Source organism: Hemiscyllium ocellatum, chromosome 3 (genome assembly GCF_020745735.1).
Source record: "Hemiscyllium ocellatum isolate sHemOce1 chromosome 3, sHemOce1.pat.X.cur, whole genome shotgun sequence".
In the NCBI taxonomy this organism is placed as follows: domain Eukaryota; kingdom Metazoa; phylum Chordata; class Chondrichthyes; order Orectolobiformes; family Hemiscylliidae; genus Hemiscyllium; species Hemiscyllium ocellatum.
Window position 1 is genome coordinate 118389233 of NC_083403.1, and position 16266 is coordinate 118405498.

A 16266-nucleotide genomic window follows, 5' to 3' on the forward strand; every position below is an offset into this window, starting at 1 on the left:
CGTCAAAATTGGTTCAAGTTAGAACTTCAACTTTTAGATCTAGTCTCTCCTTTTTCATCACTATTTTAAATCTAATACAATTATGAGCGCTGGCCCCAAAGTGTTCCCCCATTGACATCTCAGTCACATCCCCTGCCTTATTTTTGCACCTTCTTTAGTAGGTACATCCACATACTGAATCAGAAAATGTTCTTGTACACACCTAACATATTTCTCTCCATCTAAACCCTTAACACTATGGCAGTCCCATTCTATGTTTGGAAAGTTAAAATCCTCTACCATAACCACCTTTATTATTCTTACAGATAACTGAGATCTCCTTACAAGTTTATTTCTCAATTTCCCTCTGACTATAATACAATCTCAATAAGGTAATCATCCCTTTCTTATTTCTCAATTCCACCCAAATAACTTCCCTGGATGTGTTTTCAGGAATATCCTCCCTCAGCACAGCTGTAATGCTATCCCTTATCAAAAATGACACTCCCCTCTCCTGTCTTGCCTCCCTTTCTACCCAGCATCTTGGAGCATTTGTATCCTGGAACATTAAGTTGCCAGTCCTGCCCATCCCTGAGCCATGTTTCTGTAATTGCTATGATATCCCAGTCCCATGTTCCTAACCATGCCCCGAGTTCATCTGCCTTCCCTGTTAGGCCCCTTGCATTGAAATAAATGCTGTTTAATTTATTAGTCCTACCTTGTCCCTGCCTGCCCTGACTGTTTGACTCTCTTCTGTTCTCAACTGTACCAGTCTCAGGTTGATCTCTTTCTTCACTATCTCCCTGGGTCCCACCCCACCACCTTACTAGTTTAAATCCTCCTGAGCAGCTCTAGCAAATTTCCCTGCTAGTATGTTAGTCCATTTTCAATTTAGGTGCAATCCATCCTCCTTGTACAGGTCACTTCTACCCAAAAGAGATTCCAATGATCCAAAAATGTGAATTCTTCTCCCATACACCAACTCCTCATCTATGCAATCATCTGCTCCATCCTCCTGTTCCTGCCCTCACTAGCTCGTAGCACCAGGAGTAATCCAGATATTACCCTTGAGGACCTCCTTTTTGAATTCCTGCCTAACTCTCTGTAATCTCCCTTCAGAATCTCAACCTTTTCCCTTTCTATGTCATTGGTTCCAATGTAACAATGACCTCTTGTTGGCCGCTCTCTCCCGTGAGAACATTCTGCACCCTCTCCGAGACATCCTTGCTCCTGGCACCAGGGAAGCAACTCACCATTCTGCTTTCTCTGTGCTGGCCACAGAAACGTCTGTCTGTACCTCGGACTAGAGAATCCCTTAACACAATTGATCACTTGGAACCCGACGTACCCCTCGTTGCATTAGACCTAGTATCAATACCAGAAACCTGGCTTCTGTGCTATGTTCCCCTGAGAATCCATCATCCCCTACATTTTCCAAATCAGCTTACCTGTTTGAAATGGGTATATGCACAGAAGACACCTGCACTAGCTGCCTATCTCCCTTCCCTTACCATAGATGGAGTTAACCATCTATATGAATGTATCTGAGATTTTCCCCTCCTTCCTATAACTGCCATCCATCACATACTATTGTTGTTGCAAATTCCTCATTGCTTCTAACTGTTTGTCCAACTGATCCATTTGATCTGCTAAGATTTGCAACCAACAGCATTTATGGCAAATAAAATCTGCAATAACCCTTAACCTCTCTTTAAACTCCCACATCTGACAAGAAGCATATATCACTCTACTAAAATCCATTTTTGCTCCTTCACAATCTACAGACCCAGAAAATAACACTATCTTATTCCTCTACAAACATTGCCCCAGATTAAATCAATAGTTATGGCTTATGTTTCTTGATTAAATTTAAAATATATCTCCAAAAACATATAATCAAGAAAGAATCCACTCTACTCACTATTCCAGACTTTCTGTAGGCCACACTTAAAACAACAATTAACTTATCTGATTCTGTGCTGTGAACTTCGCCCAACAGTTCCTTGAAGATCAGTTGTGAATTTCACTGTTTATTAATTTTCCAACATGCACTCCGATGTCCAGCGATACATGAATTCAAACTGCAAAGGCAATGGTTAGTTTCTCTCTCTCTCTTTCCTTCCTGCACTGTCCTCACCATGTGCTTCCTTTGTCTGTTCTTCTCCCTTTTAAAACTGCTGTTGTTTTGACTCTGTTTTGGAACTTTGGAAAAAAAAAAGTAGCAGCATATGAAACAGTAATTGCTGCTCCTGGAATTCGAGGAAATCACCTCCAGCACCAAAAATACCTCAAAAAAGGAGCAACTATTACAGCCAGAAATTTTTCCTGTCCTCCATCTTGGATTACCCAGAATCATTTGTCAGGGTACAGCTTTGTGTGCTCTGTCATCTTTCTGATACCTTGTCCCAGTGGTTATCCTTCATAGTGTGTCTAGATTGAGATTGTTGAAAAGCTGAATATTGTCTGTGTAATTCCATCAACATCTGAGGCTCAAATGCAGTCTTTGTGGCAGTTGCTGGTTTGGTTTTAGGACCAAGAACTCTGGCTGATGTCTTCAACACCTCTTCGGCATGGGTGCCAAGTAAATGTTTTCACCACTACTGCAGTGTGGTTGCCTGTTTGTACCTCAATTTGGAGCAAAGTACTACAGAAACTTAAGATCTGAAATAATAAGAGTGCTGGAGAAGCTCAGCAGTTCTGGGAACATCCCAGATTAGTTAACTCGATTGGTTAAGTTTAGGTATAGCCTTGGAGAAGTCTAAACAATGTAAGTATGGAGCAGGAATTTTAAATGACTGTGAATAAAATGTGTTACACACATACGCAGAAATTGGTCTTTTATCTATGATTAGTTGAAAGGCAGTTAAGGATACATCTATCTGCTACACAACACTTGGGCTGCATGACCATGCCAGTTCTCCTGAGATTAAGGGCAACTTCGATTATGCCTCTGGCAAGCACACACTTTCTCCTTGTGTCTTATAGAACAAAGTCACATGACACTCAACCTTTTAAGGTAAAGTTTTCAGATAGTTTTTGGAATGAATGTTGCTTGACCATTGGAGCCTGGGAAAACTGTTGTACAATGTCTTCCGATATGATTTAAAAGTGCTCTTAATCTCAAAGGGCAAGAAAAAGGTGACATCATAGTACTCAAAATCCTCAGCAGCAACAAGTTCACTTCTATTTAGCTCTATGATAGAAAAGAACATGAGGTCAAGTACTAGCCACCAAAGTTCAGTCCTGTCTTATTGGTCAGTCCTCTGAGTATGTCAACTCTTTCATGAATTGGCTTCTTGCACACAACATGGGCGAACCAAACATTTCAGCTTGAGACACTTCAGAGCCTCATTACAGCCTCAAGTATCCAGGCCATATCTCTCTAGCATTTTTATAGACCTTCTCCAAACCATTCGGCACTTTTTTTTCATTTCTGCCGAATGATATTCCAGGATGACTTCAGCCCTTGGGTTGAGGGATCATAAGTTGCATTGAAGGCAACCTATGGACACGAAGTTTGAAAACAAACTTCTGCGGTTCCCAATGTTCAATCGCTTTTCATGTCCCTTAAGGTGAAACGTTGAGCACAGTCCATGATGACCAGGCTGTGGTTCTGAATTCTACTTAGGAAACACCTGAGGGCTGTTTGGCTTGATATCCTTCATCATATTCTCCCCTCCAACTGATAAACGAATGTACACTCTTTTGATTCCCCTGTTGTTGCTACTGGACAAGTCCAATCCCGGAATGATATTTGGCCTGCTAGATCTCTTGTTTTCCTTAATTTCAAGTGATAGTCTTTCACTGGAGCATTCACAGCTGCAGGTATAGTTTTAAGAATAAAACAGAAGTTTATATCACAAAAGGAATAAAAATAAACAAATCAAGCTATGTAAGTATAACACAGGAGGAAAGATGGCAAAACACACAGCAAAACAAAATCTCTTTACTCCCCAGCACCAATTTTTCAATGAAGTCATGAGAAGGTGGTACTTGCAAGTTGTTCAGAATTCCCTGTTTTACATTTGTCTTATAGGTGGAGTATGCATTCAGTCCATGAAATTGGTGCCCCACTGTTTTGACTGATGTTATGCAAGTTGGTTGTGTCACTGTAAATTGTCAATAAAGTCTGCTGCTGGAAAAAGCACAGCAGGTGAGGCAGCATCTGAGGAGCAAGAGAGTTGATGTTTCGGGTTTAATCCTTCATCCTGACTTCTCCAGCATCTGTAGTCCTCACTATCTCTGAGCTGGAAATTGTATAATGTTTCTACTGCAAAGTGATTTCAGAAATAAATGAACAATTACTTTCCATCTACCGTGCATGATCTTGAGAGATATTAATCACAAAGCAGTAGAAGTTTCAGTTTATGATGCCTACTCACAGTGGCTCAGTGGTTAGGACTGCTGCCTCACAGCACCCGGGTTCAAATCCACCCTCGGGGTGACTGTCTGCATGGAGATTGCACTTTCTCCCCGTGTCTGTGTGGGTTTCCTCCGGGTGCTCCGATTTCTTCCCACAATCTAATAGATGCGCAGATTTGGTTCCTTGGCCATGCTAAATTGCCCATAGTGTTTAGGGATGCGCAGGCTAGGTGGTTTAGCCATGGGAAATGCATGGTTATGGGGATAGAGTAGGGGGAGTGGTGGCACTGGTGAGGATGCTCTTTAAGTGGTCGGTGTGGACTTGATGGGCTGAATGGCTCATTTCATGCACCGTACAGATCCAGTAATTCTAATCTGTACACTCACAGTTAGATTCAGAGTTTATTTTCAGGGCTACCACATGGTGTAATCCACAACTTTTTAGTTTCGGTGTGATTGTTGCAAATACAGTAGCACCTCGACTTACGAACTTAATCCGTTCCGGGACCTGGTTCGGGAACCGAAAAGTTCGTGAACTGAATCAATTTTTCCCATGTTCACAGCGCACGCTCCAAAGACGAACTGCTCGTACCTTGAATTTTGCACGTTATGTTGAAGCAAAGTTTTATGTGCAATGCTGTTCATAAACCGATTTGTTCGTGAACGGGGTCGTTCGTATGTTGAGCCGCTACTGTAATAGTATGTTTGGCAACACAATTGTTGTAGCTTGTGTGTGGTTGCTTTGCAGCTGCTGTGAAAGTGACCCTCTCTGAATTAAAAATTTTGGAGCCATTTATGTTTTTTGTAGGAGTCTTAATGAAGAGCAAATTTTTTGAGTTGGGATCCTCTTAATTCTTGTCATAGTCCTTTACCCATGTACTGTAAACCCAGCCATCCACCTGATTAGGTTCCTTATACAATTGTAAAGTTTTTTTTGTATATATTGTAGTTAGGCACTTAGTTTGTTTCAGTATTGATTTAAGATAAAACAAGCTTTGGAGTTTATAAAGTGGAGAGACTTGGAGTAACACTGTCTTATCTACAATGGCTTTGATGTGTTCTGCGCTTGTCATGCTTGTAGCTTTCACAGAATCAATCAATCAATGTGGATTTAACCCCAATGGTGTATTGAGGGCATAAATGTAGCTCAAGGCTGTGTCAGCAAAGTAACATGAAATCGATTATGACTGCAAACAATAATTCAATCCCATCCAATTATTCATAATTATCTCGGGAATGCACAGAGACACTTTATGGTTGAAGGACAAAAACAGACAGCAAATGGGTACAACACAACTGTTTGAAAGTCTGGTTTCAGCATGCAATTTTCATCCTAATTGCTTCTAATCAAAATTTAAATTTGTTCAGAGGTGTTAGACATCTGAAGACTTGGCAGTATGTGGTAACTTGACACAAATTTCATGGAGCAGTTTGTGACCTAGACTCACCTTACTGACAGGGGCCTCACCGCTGAGAAAAGCCAAGCAGTTATCTCTGGTTCACGTGATAGAACTGTGACTTTCTTAGATTTTAAATTGTTTCCAACGTGCTTGTAAATCCTCCCAATCCACCCTCCTAGCTCCATCGTCCCTTCTCTGTTAACCTGTGGGAAATCACACCCGCACTAGCACAGGCCGGGTCATCCGGCGGAGTGAGTACAGGCCGAGAACCCCAGCGGAGGGCTGTAGGCCGAGTCCCCGGTGGACCGTGTATGGGCCTAGTCCCCCCAGTGGAGGGATCACAGGCCGAGTTCCCCGGTGGAGCGAGTATGAGCTTAGTCCCCCCAGTGGAGGGATCAAAGTCCAAGCCCCTCCAGTGGAGCAAATATGGGCCTAGTCCCAACAGTGGAGGGACCACAGGCCAAGTCCCCCGGTGGAGCGATAGGGGCCTAGTCCCCCCAGTGGAAGGATCACAGGCCGAGTTCCCTGGCGGAGTGACCATGGACCAAGTCCACCTGTGGAGCGAGGAGGGGCTCAGTTTCAGGGTGGAGAAGCAGGGGCTGAACCCCCCAGCTGAGCAAGAACATGCCAAGTCACATGGCAGAGCGAGTACGGGCTGAGTCCCACAGTGGCAGTGGAGCACACTGGTGATTCCTGGAGTGGCGATGCAGTGAGTACTGGATGGAGGTCGGCACATGGAGGCAATGTGGGCTCGTGCTCTGGGGCCCGCAGCCACAGACTGGAACCTAAATACCTGCGGTGACTTATTATCATTCTGGACAACTTCATCTTTTCATGCTCACCTATATTTTCTACTCTGTAACAACACCACATGTTCTACTCAGTACAAATTTGTACTAAGATACTTGTACCAAAGATAGCACCATGAAACGCAGCCACTGTAAAAACAATTTACTGTACTCCTGTACCTCTGTTCTGGAGCACATGGGACAATAAAGGATATTGTATTCTATTTTAAATAAAGATGTAGTGTTTGCTGCATCATGCAGCAGGTTTCAGCATTGCTCAGAGATCGAGTGCAAGGGAATACTTGAGGTTCTAAAAGTGTCAGCCATGATTTCAAAAGCAGAAAATGTTTAACAGAGATTAAGCCTTGTCAATAAATAGGTTTGTGATGCATTTTCCTACTGCAACGGCCCAAGCACAGTGAAACATAGAACATAGAACAGTACAGCACAGAACAAGCCCTTCAGCCCATGATGTTGTGCAGACCATTGATCCTCATGTATGCACCCTCAAATTTCTGTGACCATATGCATGTCCAGGAGTCTCTTAAATGTCCCCAATGACCCTGCCTCCACAACTGCTGCTGGCAACGCATTCCATGCTCTCCCAACTCTCTGTGTAAAGAACCCACCTCTGACATCCCCTCTAAACTTTCCTCCAACCAGCTTCAAACTATGACCCCTCGTTTCTGCCCTGGTAAATAGTCTCTGGCTATCGACTCTATCTAAGCCTCTCATTATCTTGTATACCTCAATTAGGTCCCCTCTCCTCCTCCTTTTCTCCAATGAAAAAAGTCCGAGCTCAGTCAACCTCTCCTCATAAGATAAGCCCTCTAGTCCAGGCAGCATTCTGGTAAACCTCCTCTGAACCCTCTCCAAAGCATCCACATCTTTCTTATAATAGGGCGACCAGAACTGGACACAGTATTCCCAGTGCGGTCTAACCAAAGTTTTATAGAGCTGCAACAAGATCTCACGACTCTTAAAACTCAATCCCCCTGTTAATGAAAGCCAAAACACCATATGCTTTCTTAACAACCCTGTCTACTTGGGTGGCCATTTTAAGGGATCTATGTACCTGCACCCCAAGATCCCTCTCTTCCTCCACACTGCCAAGAATCCTATCCTTAATCCTGTACTCAGCTTTCAAATTCGACCTTCCAAAATGCATCACCTCACATTTATCCAGGTTGAATTCCATCTGCCACCTCTGAGCCCATCTCTGCATCCTGTCAACGTCCAGCTGCAGCCTACAACAGCCCTCTATACTGTCAACGACACCTCCAACCTTTGTGTCATCTGCAAACTTGCTGACCCATCCTTCAATCCCCTCATCCAAGTCATGAATAAAAATTACAAACAGTAGAGGCCCAAGGAAAGAGCCCTGTGGAACACCTCTCACCACAGACTTTCAGGCAGAATACTTGCCTTCTACTACCACTTGCTGTTTTCTGTTGGCTAGCCAATTCTGTATCCAGACAGCTAAGTTCCCTTGTATCCCATTCCTCCTGACCTTCTGAATGAGCCTACCATGGGGAACCTTATCAAATGCCTTGCTGAAGTCCATATACACCACATCCACAGCTCGACCCTCATCAACTTTTCTATTCACACCCTCAAAGAACTCGATAAGGTTTGTGAGGCATGACCTGCCCCTCACAAAGCCATGTTGACTGCATTTAATCAAGCCATGCTCTTCCAGATGGTCATAAATCCTATCCCTCAGAATCCTTTCTAACACCTTGCAGATGACAGACGTGAGACTTACTGGTCTGTAATTGCCGGGGATTTCCCTATTTCCTTTCTTGAAGAGAGGGATTACATTTGCCTCTCTCCAGTCCTCAGGTACGACTCCAGTGGAGAGCAAGGATGAAAAGATCTTCGCAAGTGGCAAAGCAATTGCATTTCTCTTTTCCCAAAGCAGCCAAGGACAAATCTGGTCCAGGCCTGGTGGCTTGTCAATCTTAATGTTTGACAAAATTTTCAGCACATCAGCTTCCTCTATCTCTATCCATTTCAGCATACATACCTGCTCTTCAAAGGTTTCATTCACTACTAAGTTTGTTTCTTTCGTCAAGACAGAAGCAAAAAACTCATTTAGGGTTTCCCCTACCTCCTCAGACTCCACACACAAGTTCCCTATGCTATCCCTGATCGGCCCTATTCTTTCTTTGACCATTCTCTTATTCCTCACATAAGTGTAAAATGCCTTTGTGTTCTCCCTAATCCGTTCTGCCAAGCCTTTCTCGTGTCCCCTCCTGGCTCTTCTCAGACCATTTTCAAGCTCTTTCCTCGCCTGCCTGTAATCCTGGAGAGCTGAGCTTGACCCTAGCTTCCTCCACCTGATGTAAGCTACCTTTTTCCTTTTGACAAGAAGCTCCACCACTCTCGTCATCCAAGGTTCCTTTATCTTACCACTTCAGATGGTAACAGATGATTCACCCACCTGGAACAGTAGTTTTTTTCCTGGAACTTATATGGTGGCAGATATGCTGGTACATTTTTGTAGTAACCCATGTGACATCGCCAAGATATCTGTCAAACCCTCCCAACACACACACCACGAAAGCTGGAATGGCGTAACGAGCTATAAACCCAATGCAATGCCTCAATAAGAGTGCTGAACCAAACCTGTAAAATTATTTGGTATTTGGGAAGAACCTTCAAAATCTTCCTAACAGTGAAATACAAACCTTGGATTAGCACACAGAGCAGTTATAAATATTAATTCTAACAATCTCACATGGAAATGTATTTTACAAACGTGTGTGATCATCTTGATCAATTTCATTAAAAAATCTAGACCATATTATTTTAAGATGTTATCACTTGTCTACAAGGAGAATATAAGGCTTTTAAATTAGTTGATTTTTTTTATGATTATATGAATGTAAAAAGAGAGCCATTAATATGTCTTGTATGAAAATGTAATTTCAAACCCAGAATGTGTAGAGTGGACCCATATTATCTTTAAGAAGAGTTAGAGGCGATCTCAGTAAAATGTAGAAGATTCTGAGAGGGATTGAGGTAATTATGCTGTCATCCTGGCTATCAGGTCTAGAACTAGTGGCAGATACTCAAAATAAGGATACTGGCCATTTAGGGTTGAATTGAGAGTAAATTTCTTCACACACAGTTCAGAATCTTCGGAATTATTTACTAACTGTGGACGCTCAGTCTTGGAGTGTGTTCAAGATATAGATCAATAGCTATTTCAAGATTAAGGGAATTGAGGGATAGGTAGGAAAGAAAAGGGAAGTTGAGATGGAAGGCCAGCTTTGATGGGCCATATGACCTACTCCAACTCCAATTTCTAATATTCAATGGAAAAAGTTCTTTTTTCTATAATCAACTTAGCTGGAGGCAAATGGAAAACTCAGAGCTTGGCTTTCTGCTATAAATGTTTGTATCAAGGGCATAATTGAGATTAATTGTTTTCTTGTACTTCTAACATTTGTGAAAATCATTTCATTTCAATCTGGTATAATTGATTGCATTTTCTTATTTCATTTGTACTTGGGATTCATTGTTCGGTACACTCTGATATACAGGGTGCTATTTATTCATCAGTTATCGAAGGTTGAACTTCAGACATTCATTGTTGATGTAAAATGGTTCATTATTTCTAAAATCTTCCAGATAACTTACTTCATAAGATCACTTTTGGATCCTAAGCATGGCTGTTGTGCCATTGCAGTTCCTTTGAACTGTAACTGTACATATTACGTGGAATGTACTGATTCTGAACAGTGTAATTTTTGTCTTTTCTCTCCTCTCGACTCACCTTTCTTTCTTTCAGGGACACATGGTATATTTACTGAAAGTATTAGTTTAAAAAAACCATGACTAATTTACCAGCTGGTTTTATTCTCTAATGTTACTCCTCTGGCACCTACTCTTGCCTATCTTAAAATATTGACCACCATTCCTTCCTGTAAACTAAACTCATCCACGGCAATCCTTAATTGAGAATGATAGCAAATGGTGACTTACCTGTGCAAGTCACTGAGGATGGACGATCATATCGTAAAAGTGAGTTAGTCACATTGTGGCAGAAAGCTTTATGCTATAAACAAAAACTCTCGAGCAGATTGTATGTCCAGTGGCTGCAATGATCTTTTTTCCCTTTGTATCTTGGCAGGACCACGGTCAAACTAAAAGAAGAAGTGAAAATGGAGAAGAAATCTAGTTTCTGGGACAGTTTAGGAATTAAACAGAATTCAGCCAGCAAGATCCCCACAGAGGACGAGGGTTGGGATCCACAGGTAAAGATGGAGAACCCTTGTAGCGGTCTAACTGATTCCAGTGCCTGGTCTGACTGGACGAGTGAGACTTGTGGAAGTTCCAAATACACAAGCCTGGACAGTGAAACAAACACGAGTGGCTCCAAGTGGAGCATTATGACAGCAGGGAAGCTGCCTGGAATTAGAAGACGTAGCAAAGGAAATCTGACTGACTGCTGGGAAGAGACAGAGTAATATTTAGTTATCTGCGTTAACATTAATTCAGGATTTAGTTTGCACCATTCTTCACTTCTTGTATTTATAGTCATGCTTTCTATGGATATTTTCTGAGTCAAAATTTTGTTTCAAATTCTGAGCGATTTTGTGCACTAGTGAAGAAATTGGTGCCTGATCAGCACTCTATTTTAATTAAGTGAAAGAGTTGATAACCTCCTTTCTGTTTGTGCCATAATTATTCCAATACACATAAGTACACATTTCCATTCAGATGACCTTTCACAGCAAATTGCTCCCTTAGCGTTCATTATTTGTGACTCTTTGACATCAGCTTAACTGAGTGCCTAAATACAGTTATATGTATTAATATTTTATCTCACTCTTATCAAAAGAAATAGTTCTCACTACCCTTTCTGTACCATGCAAAGGAGGTGATGGAACGACTACTGATGGTACAAGTGATATTGCCTTTAAATGAAGGAAGAAACCACTGTTTTTGCTCCCCCTCCCGGTATGTAGCTATGCTGTATGATGTTTTGTTAGTCTGTGAGAGGAAATAAAATACCACTCAGGCATTGATTTTGAATGATTGTCAAAGCTAGGATTTGTATGGAGACCAATGTCTTCCCAGCACTGGGTGTCATTCTGAGCCAAGTGTGCCACGCATTATTATCTTGTTTTGGCAAGCGTTCTCGAGCAACCTAGTGCCCATTGTGAGAGATATTTCATCTCAGTGATCCAAATATCTTCACTTTCAATTCATACTGTGGTGCTATTGTCGTTGGATTAGTAATCTAGAAGCTCTTCTTCATGAAGGGCTCTGGCCTGAAAGGTTGATTCTCCTGTTCCTTGGATGCTGCCTGTGCTTTTCCAGCAACACACTCTCGACTAGTAACCTAGAACCCCATGCTAATGTTCTGAGGACCTGGCAGATGATATTTGCATTCAATAAAAATCTGGAATGAAAAGCTGTTCTAAAGACTACAATGTAAGTATTGTCAGTAGAACCCATCTGGTTGTTTTAATGTCCTTAGAGTAAGGTAAATCCTTATCTGGTATGACCTGCATGTGACTCAGATCCAAAGCTATGTAACTGTGTTTTAACTGCCCTTTGGCTAATTAGAGTCGGACATCAGCCAGAGATGCCAACATGCAATTTAAAAAACAAAAATCCAGGTCAGTGACATTATGTAGTATATACCATAATTTTTAGTTTTACAAATGTCATTTTGCTCCTCTCTTACCTGAAAGTGCTAATTTCTGCTTAGTTACAGTAGTGGTATTATTCATACAGTTCCATAATGTGAATCTGAAGAATGAGAGTTATTGATCATGAGAATTGTTATAAATACAAATCCCTACTCCGAAGGACATTCACATGCTTCCAACAATAAATTAGGAATTATTGCTAAATTGTTCCTTTAATCATAATTGAAGACATTGGATCTAATTGGAGAATACTGAGTCACATCTCAATGGAGAATCACAAGAGAGCAGTAATTTACAATGTGTACTGAGGTAATGAATATGGTGAAGGTACAGAGGAGACATTTTCTTAAAAGGCAATTTCCTAACTTAACTGTATTCCAACATCTTAAAAAATATTTTAACAGCTCGAGATTGAACCAGAATTTATAAATCTGTGTCTCCAGATTTACACATGCCTTTCTAAGACTGCAAATCTCTTTCATATTTTGTCTTAATCCTTTTGTATAAAATCTCCAAAAATGTGTTTTTTGTGTGTAAATTGTTAATCAAGTACAATTAGAGAAACACTGGACTAAATTAATAGTTCTTGTAATAACCTGCTGAAAAAGTAATTTTATGAAAGGGTTCTAGCACCTGTTTTAGGCCATCATTAAGGGTCAACTGTATTAAATTTGTCCTGGTTCTCTCTCTTTTTATATTTGGATTGCATAAAACTAATTATGAAATTAGAATGAAAATGTTTAGGAGCGAATTGAAGAAGTAGTTTTACATAAGGAGGATGTTAAAAACTCATTCCCCTTTCAAATCCCCCCACCCACATCACTCAAAAGTCTGTGCACATTTTGCCAATCAACATAGTCTGTTTGAGATTGATAAATTTCTGTTAGTTTTAGGTATCACAGGCTGTAGTGCAAATGTGAGTACGCTGGGGTTGGAGCATAGATCAGCCATGTTCAAAATTAGCTACAGAGATTGAATTGTCTACTGATTTTCCTGAGAGTTTCTCTGTGTCGAGTAGTGACAACACTGTGTTTGGTTGTGGTGATTGCTCCTGAGGTTGGCCTTGCCTTCTAATACTCTCTAACAAATTTTGGGCAAGGCCTGACACTCTTGAAACCGTATCCCAACAAAAAAGCACCCAAGCAATAGACAATGTTCATGGTTGCCTTTTTTCATGTGGATTATTCTGAAATTGTGCTATAGTTTCTAAATTAGACTTTAAGCAGGAGATTTGTTATATGCCAGCTATATGGTGCTAGAATACTTTGTCGTACTGTTTGCAAAATATTTCTGACATGATGCAAGTACTAATGGCTGGAGAATATCTTAGTTGCCTAATAGATTGAAATAAATTTGGTTCTTCAATTAAAAATGCATAACCAGGCATATGCTTAAAAAAATGATGTTCATTGAATCATTCCCAAAATATCTTAAAATGAATGAGTAAAAACATAAATAAAATGTTATAGGTCTTAATGTTCCAATTATGTCTTTGAAATCTGTCCATTACAAATAAGATCCTTAATCATTGAAGTTTTACTATTTGTGGTTTGTAATGTAGGATGGTCAGATTTCAAGGTGGATTATACCATGAGTCAGAAGCATGTTGTTACGATTAAAGCATAAATAGCCGAGTAGATTCTGGTTTGGGAAGGAATGTAATAAAATCATTTCAAAGCAATGAGTGATTTATTAGGTGTTACCTTGGATAAGACTGCTTAAGTGCTCACCCTAACCCAGTGTCTAGTTAAAATATAGTTGGAAGACTGATTATATGCTGGAGGTGAAAAAAAAACTACTAGAGTTTTGCCATTCCTCAGTGATGCATAGTTGGCAAATGATTATAGGAGTACAAAACTGTTTCATCAAATCACATCTCAGGGTGATAATACACTTTATTTTTTAGAAAGATTGTTTGTTTTTAACATGCTGTCAGGTAGTGCAAGCTTCAAGATGGATCATCATTTTCATCTACGAAACGTTACTAATTTCTTTGCTTTCTGCAAGATCATTGTTTCATTTTCTAACACACACTTTTATTATTTTTTGTCTGCTTACATGTCAAACAATGCTGCCAAAGTAATTTAATACACAAATGAAATATATTTCTAATTGCCAGACCAAAGTTTCTGGTATACATACTATATACTTTATTGTTTATTTGTAAACTGAACAAAGGCAGACATAATGAATAAATATAACTATGCAAAATCTGTGGTATTGTTTGGACATTTGCCTTGTTAAATTTTAAAGGTGGGAGGACCATTTTCTTTTAATACATTGTTGTTATAAATGTATCTTTGTAACCAGTGAGAGAATTTTCCACCTAACCCTTATAGTGTAATTTTAGTGCAAGGCTTCTCGCTTTGTATACAGTAAATACTTTCATTTGATTTCGATGCAAAATGTTTAAAAAATATAAAAGCAGAAGACATTTTATATTGAGAGTTGAATTTGAAACTTGATTCATAGTTAGCACCTTGTTTTTTCTGGTTGTTTTGTTTTGCCAGACAATACTGCTTTACATCAATAAAATATTATAACAACAACATTTTTGCTTTTCACTTGGAATTGAAGAATTTATTGATATACACTCAAACTAGATTCCAGGATGTGATGCTGAAATATAATCCTCTCATCAACATTGTGCAATTATTGCCAATTTTCACTTGCAGCAAACTCAAGTTGGAAAATTCTGGAATAGAAACATGGAACAAATTGAATATGTAAAATTAAACCTCTCTTTTGAGTCGAGAGATTTCTTACAAATACAAGAAAGAGGAAAAAAACTCAACTTTTACAAAAATGAGTCACAAACAAATAATTGAAATTATCAATTAAAAGGAAGTGAACCTAAAATACAGACAGTGAATTTTCTCAGTTATGCCACTGTTTGAGAAAGTTTTGGATTTGCCAATTGGTCATGAGATAAGATTCTCTTTACTAAGCTTAATTGTATCCTCACTGATATAGTGATTGGCATCAAACACATGTTCAACTGAAAGAAATTGAGTTTTGGCACAGGCTCCAAGATAAATATGTCAGCCAGAATTATCACTTTTATTTAAGAAGATTGGAGTGCAATAGTGAAAAGTCTTCTTATGATTCTGTGAGACCTTGGTGAGACTGTGTACTGTTTTATTTTCTTTCCCCGATGGGAAAAATATAATATTTGGTCAGAGTAAATCAAATGTGCACTAGATTGACTCCAAGTATGAGAAAGGCCAGAAACAGCAAACAAGTACAGTGGGCATCTACTATTTAGAAGACTGAAAGCTAATTGTATTGAAATGTACAAAGTGCTGAGGGTTTGACTGAGGTAGGTGCAGAGATGAAGCTATCTTTGTAAAATCCCGTGATCGTAGTCTTAAGATGAGGAGGATGCATTTTGAACTGAGGTGCAAATTCTTTTCAAACTTTGCATTTTTCGAGATCGGGATGCTTTGTTTAGGTTTTTGGATGCTCACTCAATCAGCATACTCAAGACAACAGAGATTGATAATTATCAAAGGATAGGTAGATAGGCTGGGAAAATGAGATTGAGATGGTGGTAATGTCACTGAAATAGCATTCTAGAACCTTAACCTAATGTTCTAAGGACATGGGTTCAAGTCCCAACATGGCAGATGGTGAAATTTGTGTTCAATAAAAAAATCTGGAATAGAGAACTGGGTGTGTGGCAACCATATAGTAAAAACCCATGCTTTATGGAAAGAAATCTGCTATGGAAAGAAAGCTGCTACCTTTATTTGATCTGGCCTACATGTAACTCCAGACCAACAGCAATGTGGTTGACTGCAGGCAATTAGGGATGGTCAATTAATGCTGGCCTGAGCAGTAATGCCCACCTTCTATGGACAAACTTTAAACATGTAGAAGTTCAACCAATATCTTACCATCTGGTGGGGTAGACTTCAAGGAATGACATGGCTTATTTCTACTGCTATCTTACAGTGTTATATGTAAACTGGAGATAGGTAATACCTCAAATTTTTTTGTAACAAGATCGTGGGACAGTGCTGAAAGAAATTCCATCACCTTATTAGGAATGGCAAGTTAACATACCATTTA

The 16266-nt window shown here is 39.9% G+C and overlaps 1 protein-coding gene across 3 annotated transcripts in view; it reads left to right on the forward strand.

Annotated features, from left to right (window-relative positions):
• The window catches only part of LOC132807529 (testis development-related protein-like), a 65689-nt gene extending 51021 nt beyond the window's left edge, over nucleotides 1–14668 (forward strand). For all 3 annotated transcript variants that reach the window (XM_060821648.1, XM_060821646.1, XM_060821642.1), the window contains one exon: nucleotides 10668–14668. In XM_060821648.1, the coding sequence (XP_060677631.1) occupies nucleotides 10668–11004 (337 nt within the window). In that variant the 3' untranslated portion in view covers nucleotides 11005–14668. The remainder of the gene's footprint in view (nucleotides 1–10667) is intronic.
• The last annotated feature ends 1598 nt before the right edge of the window (nucleotides 14669–16266 follow it).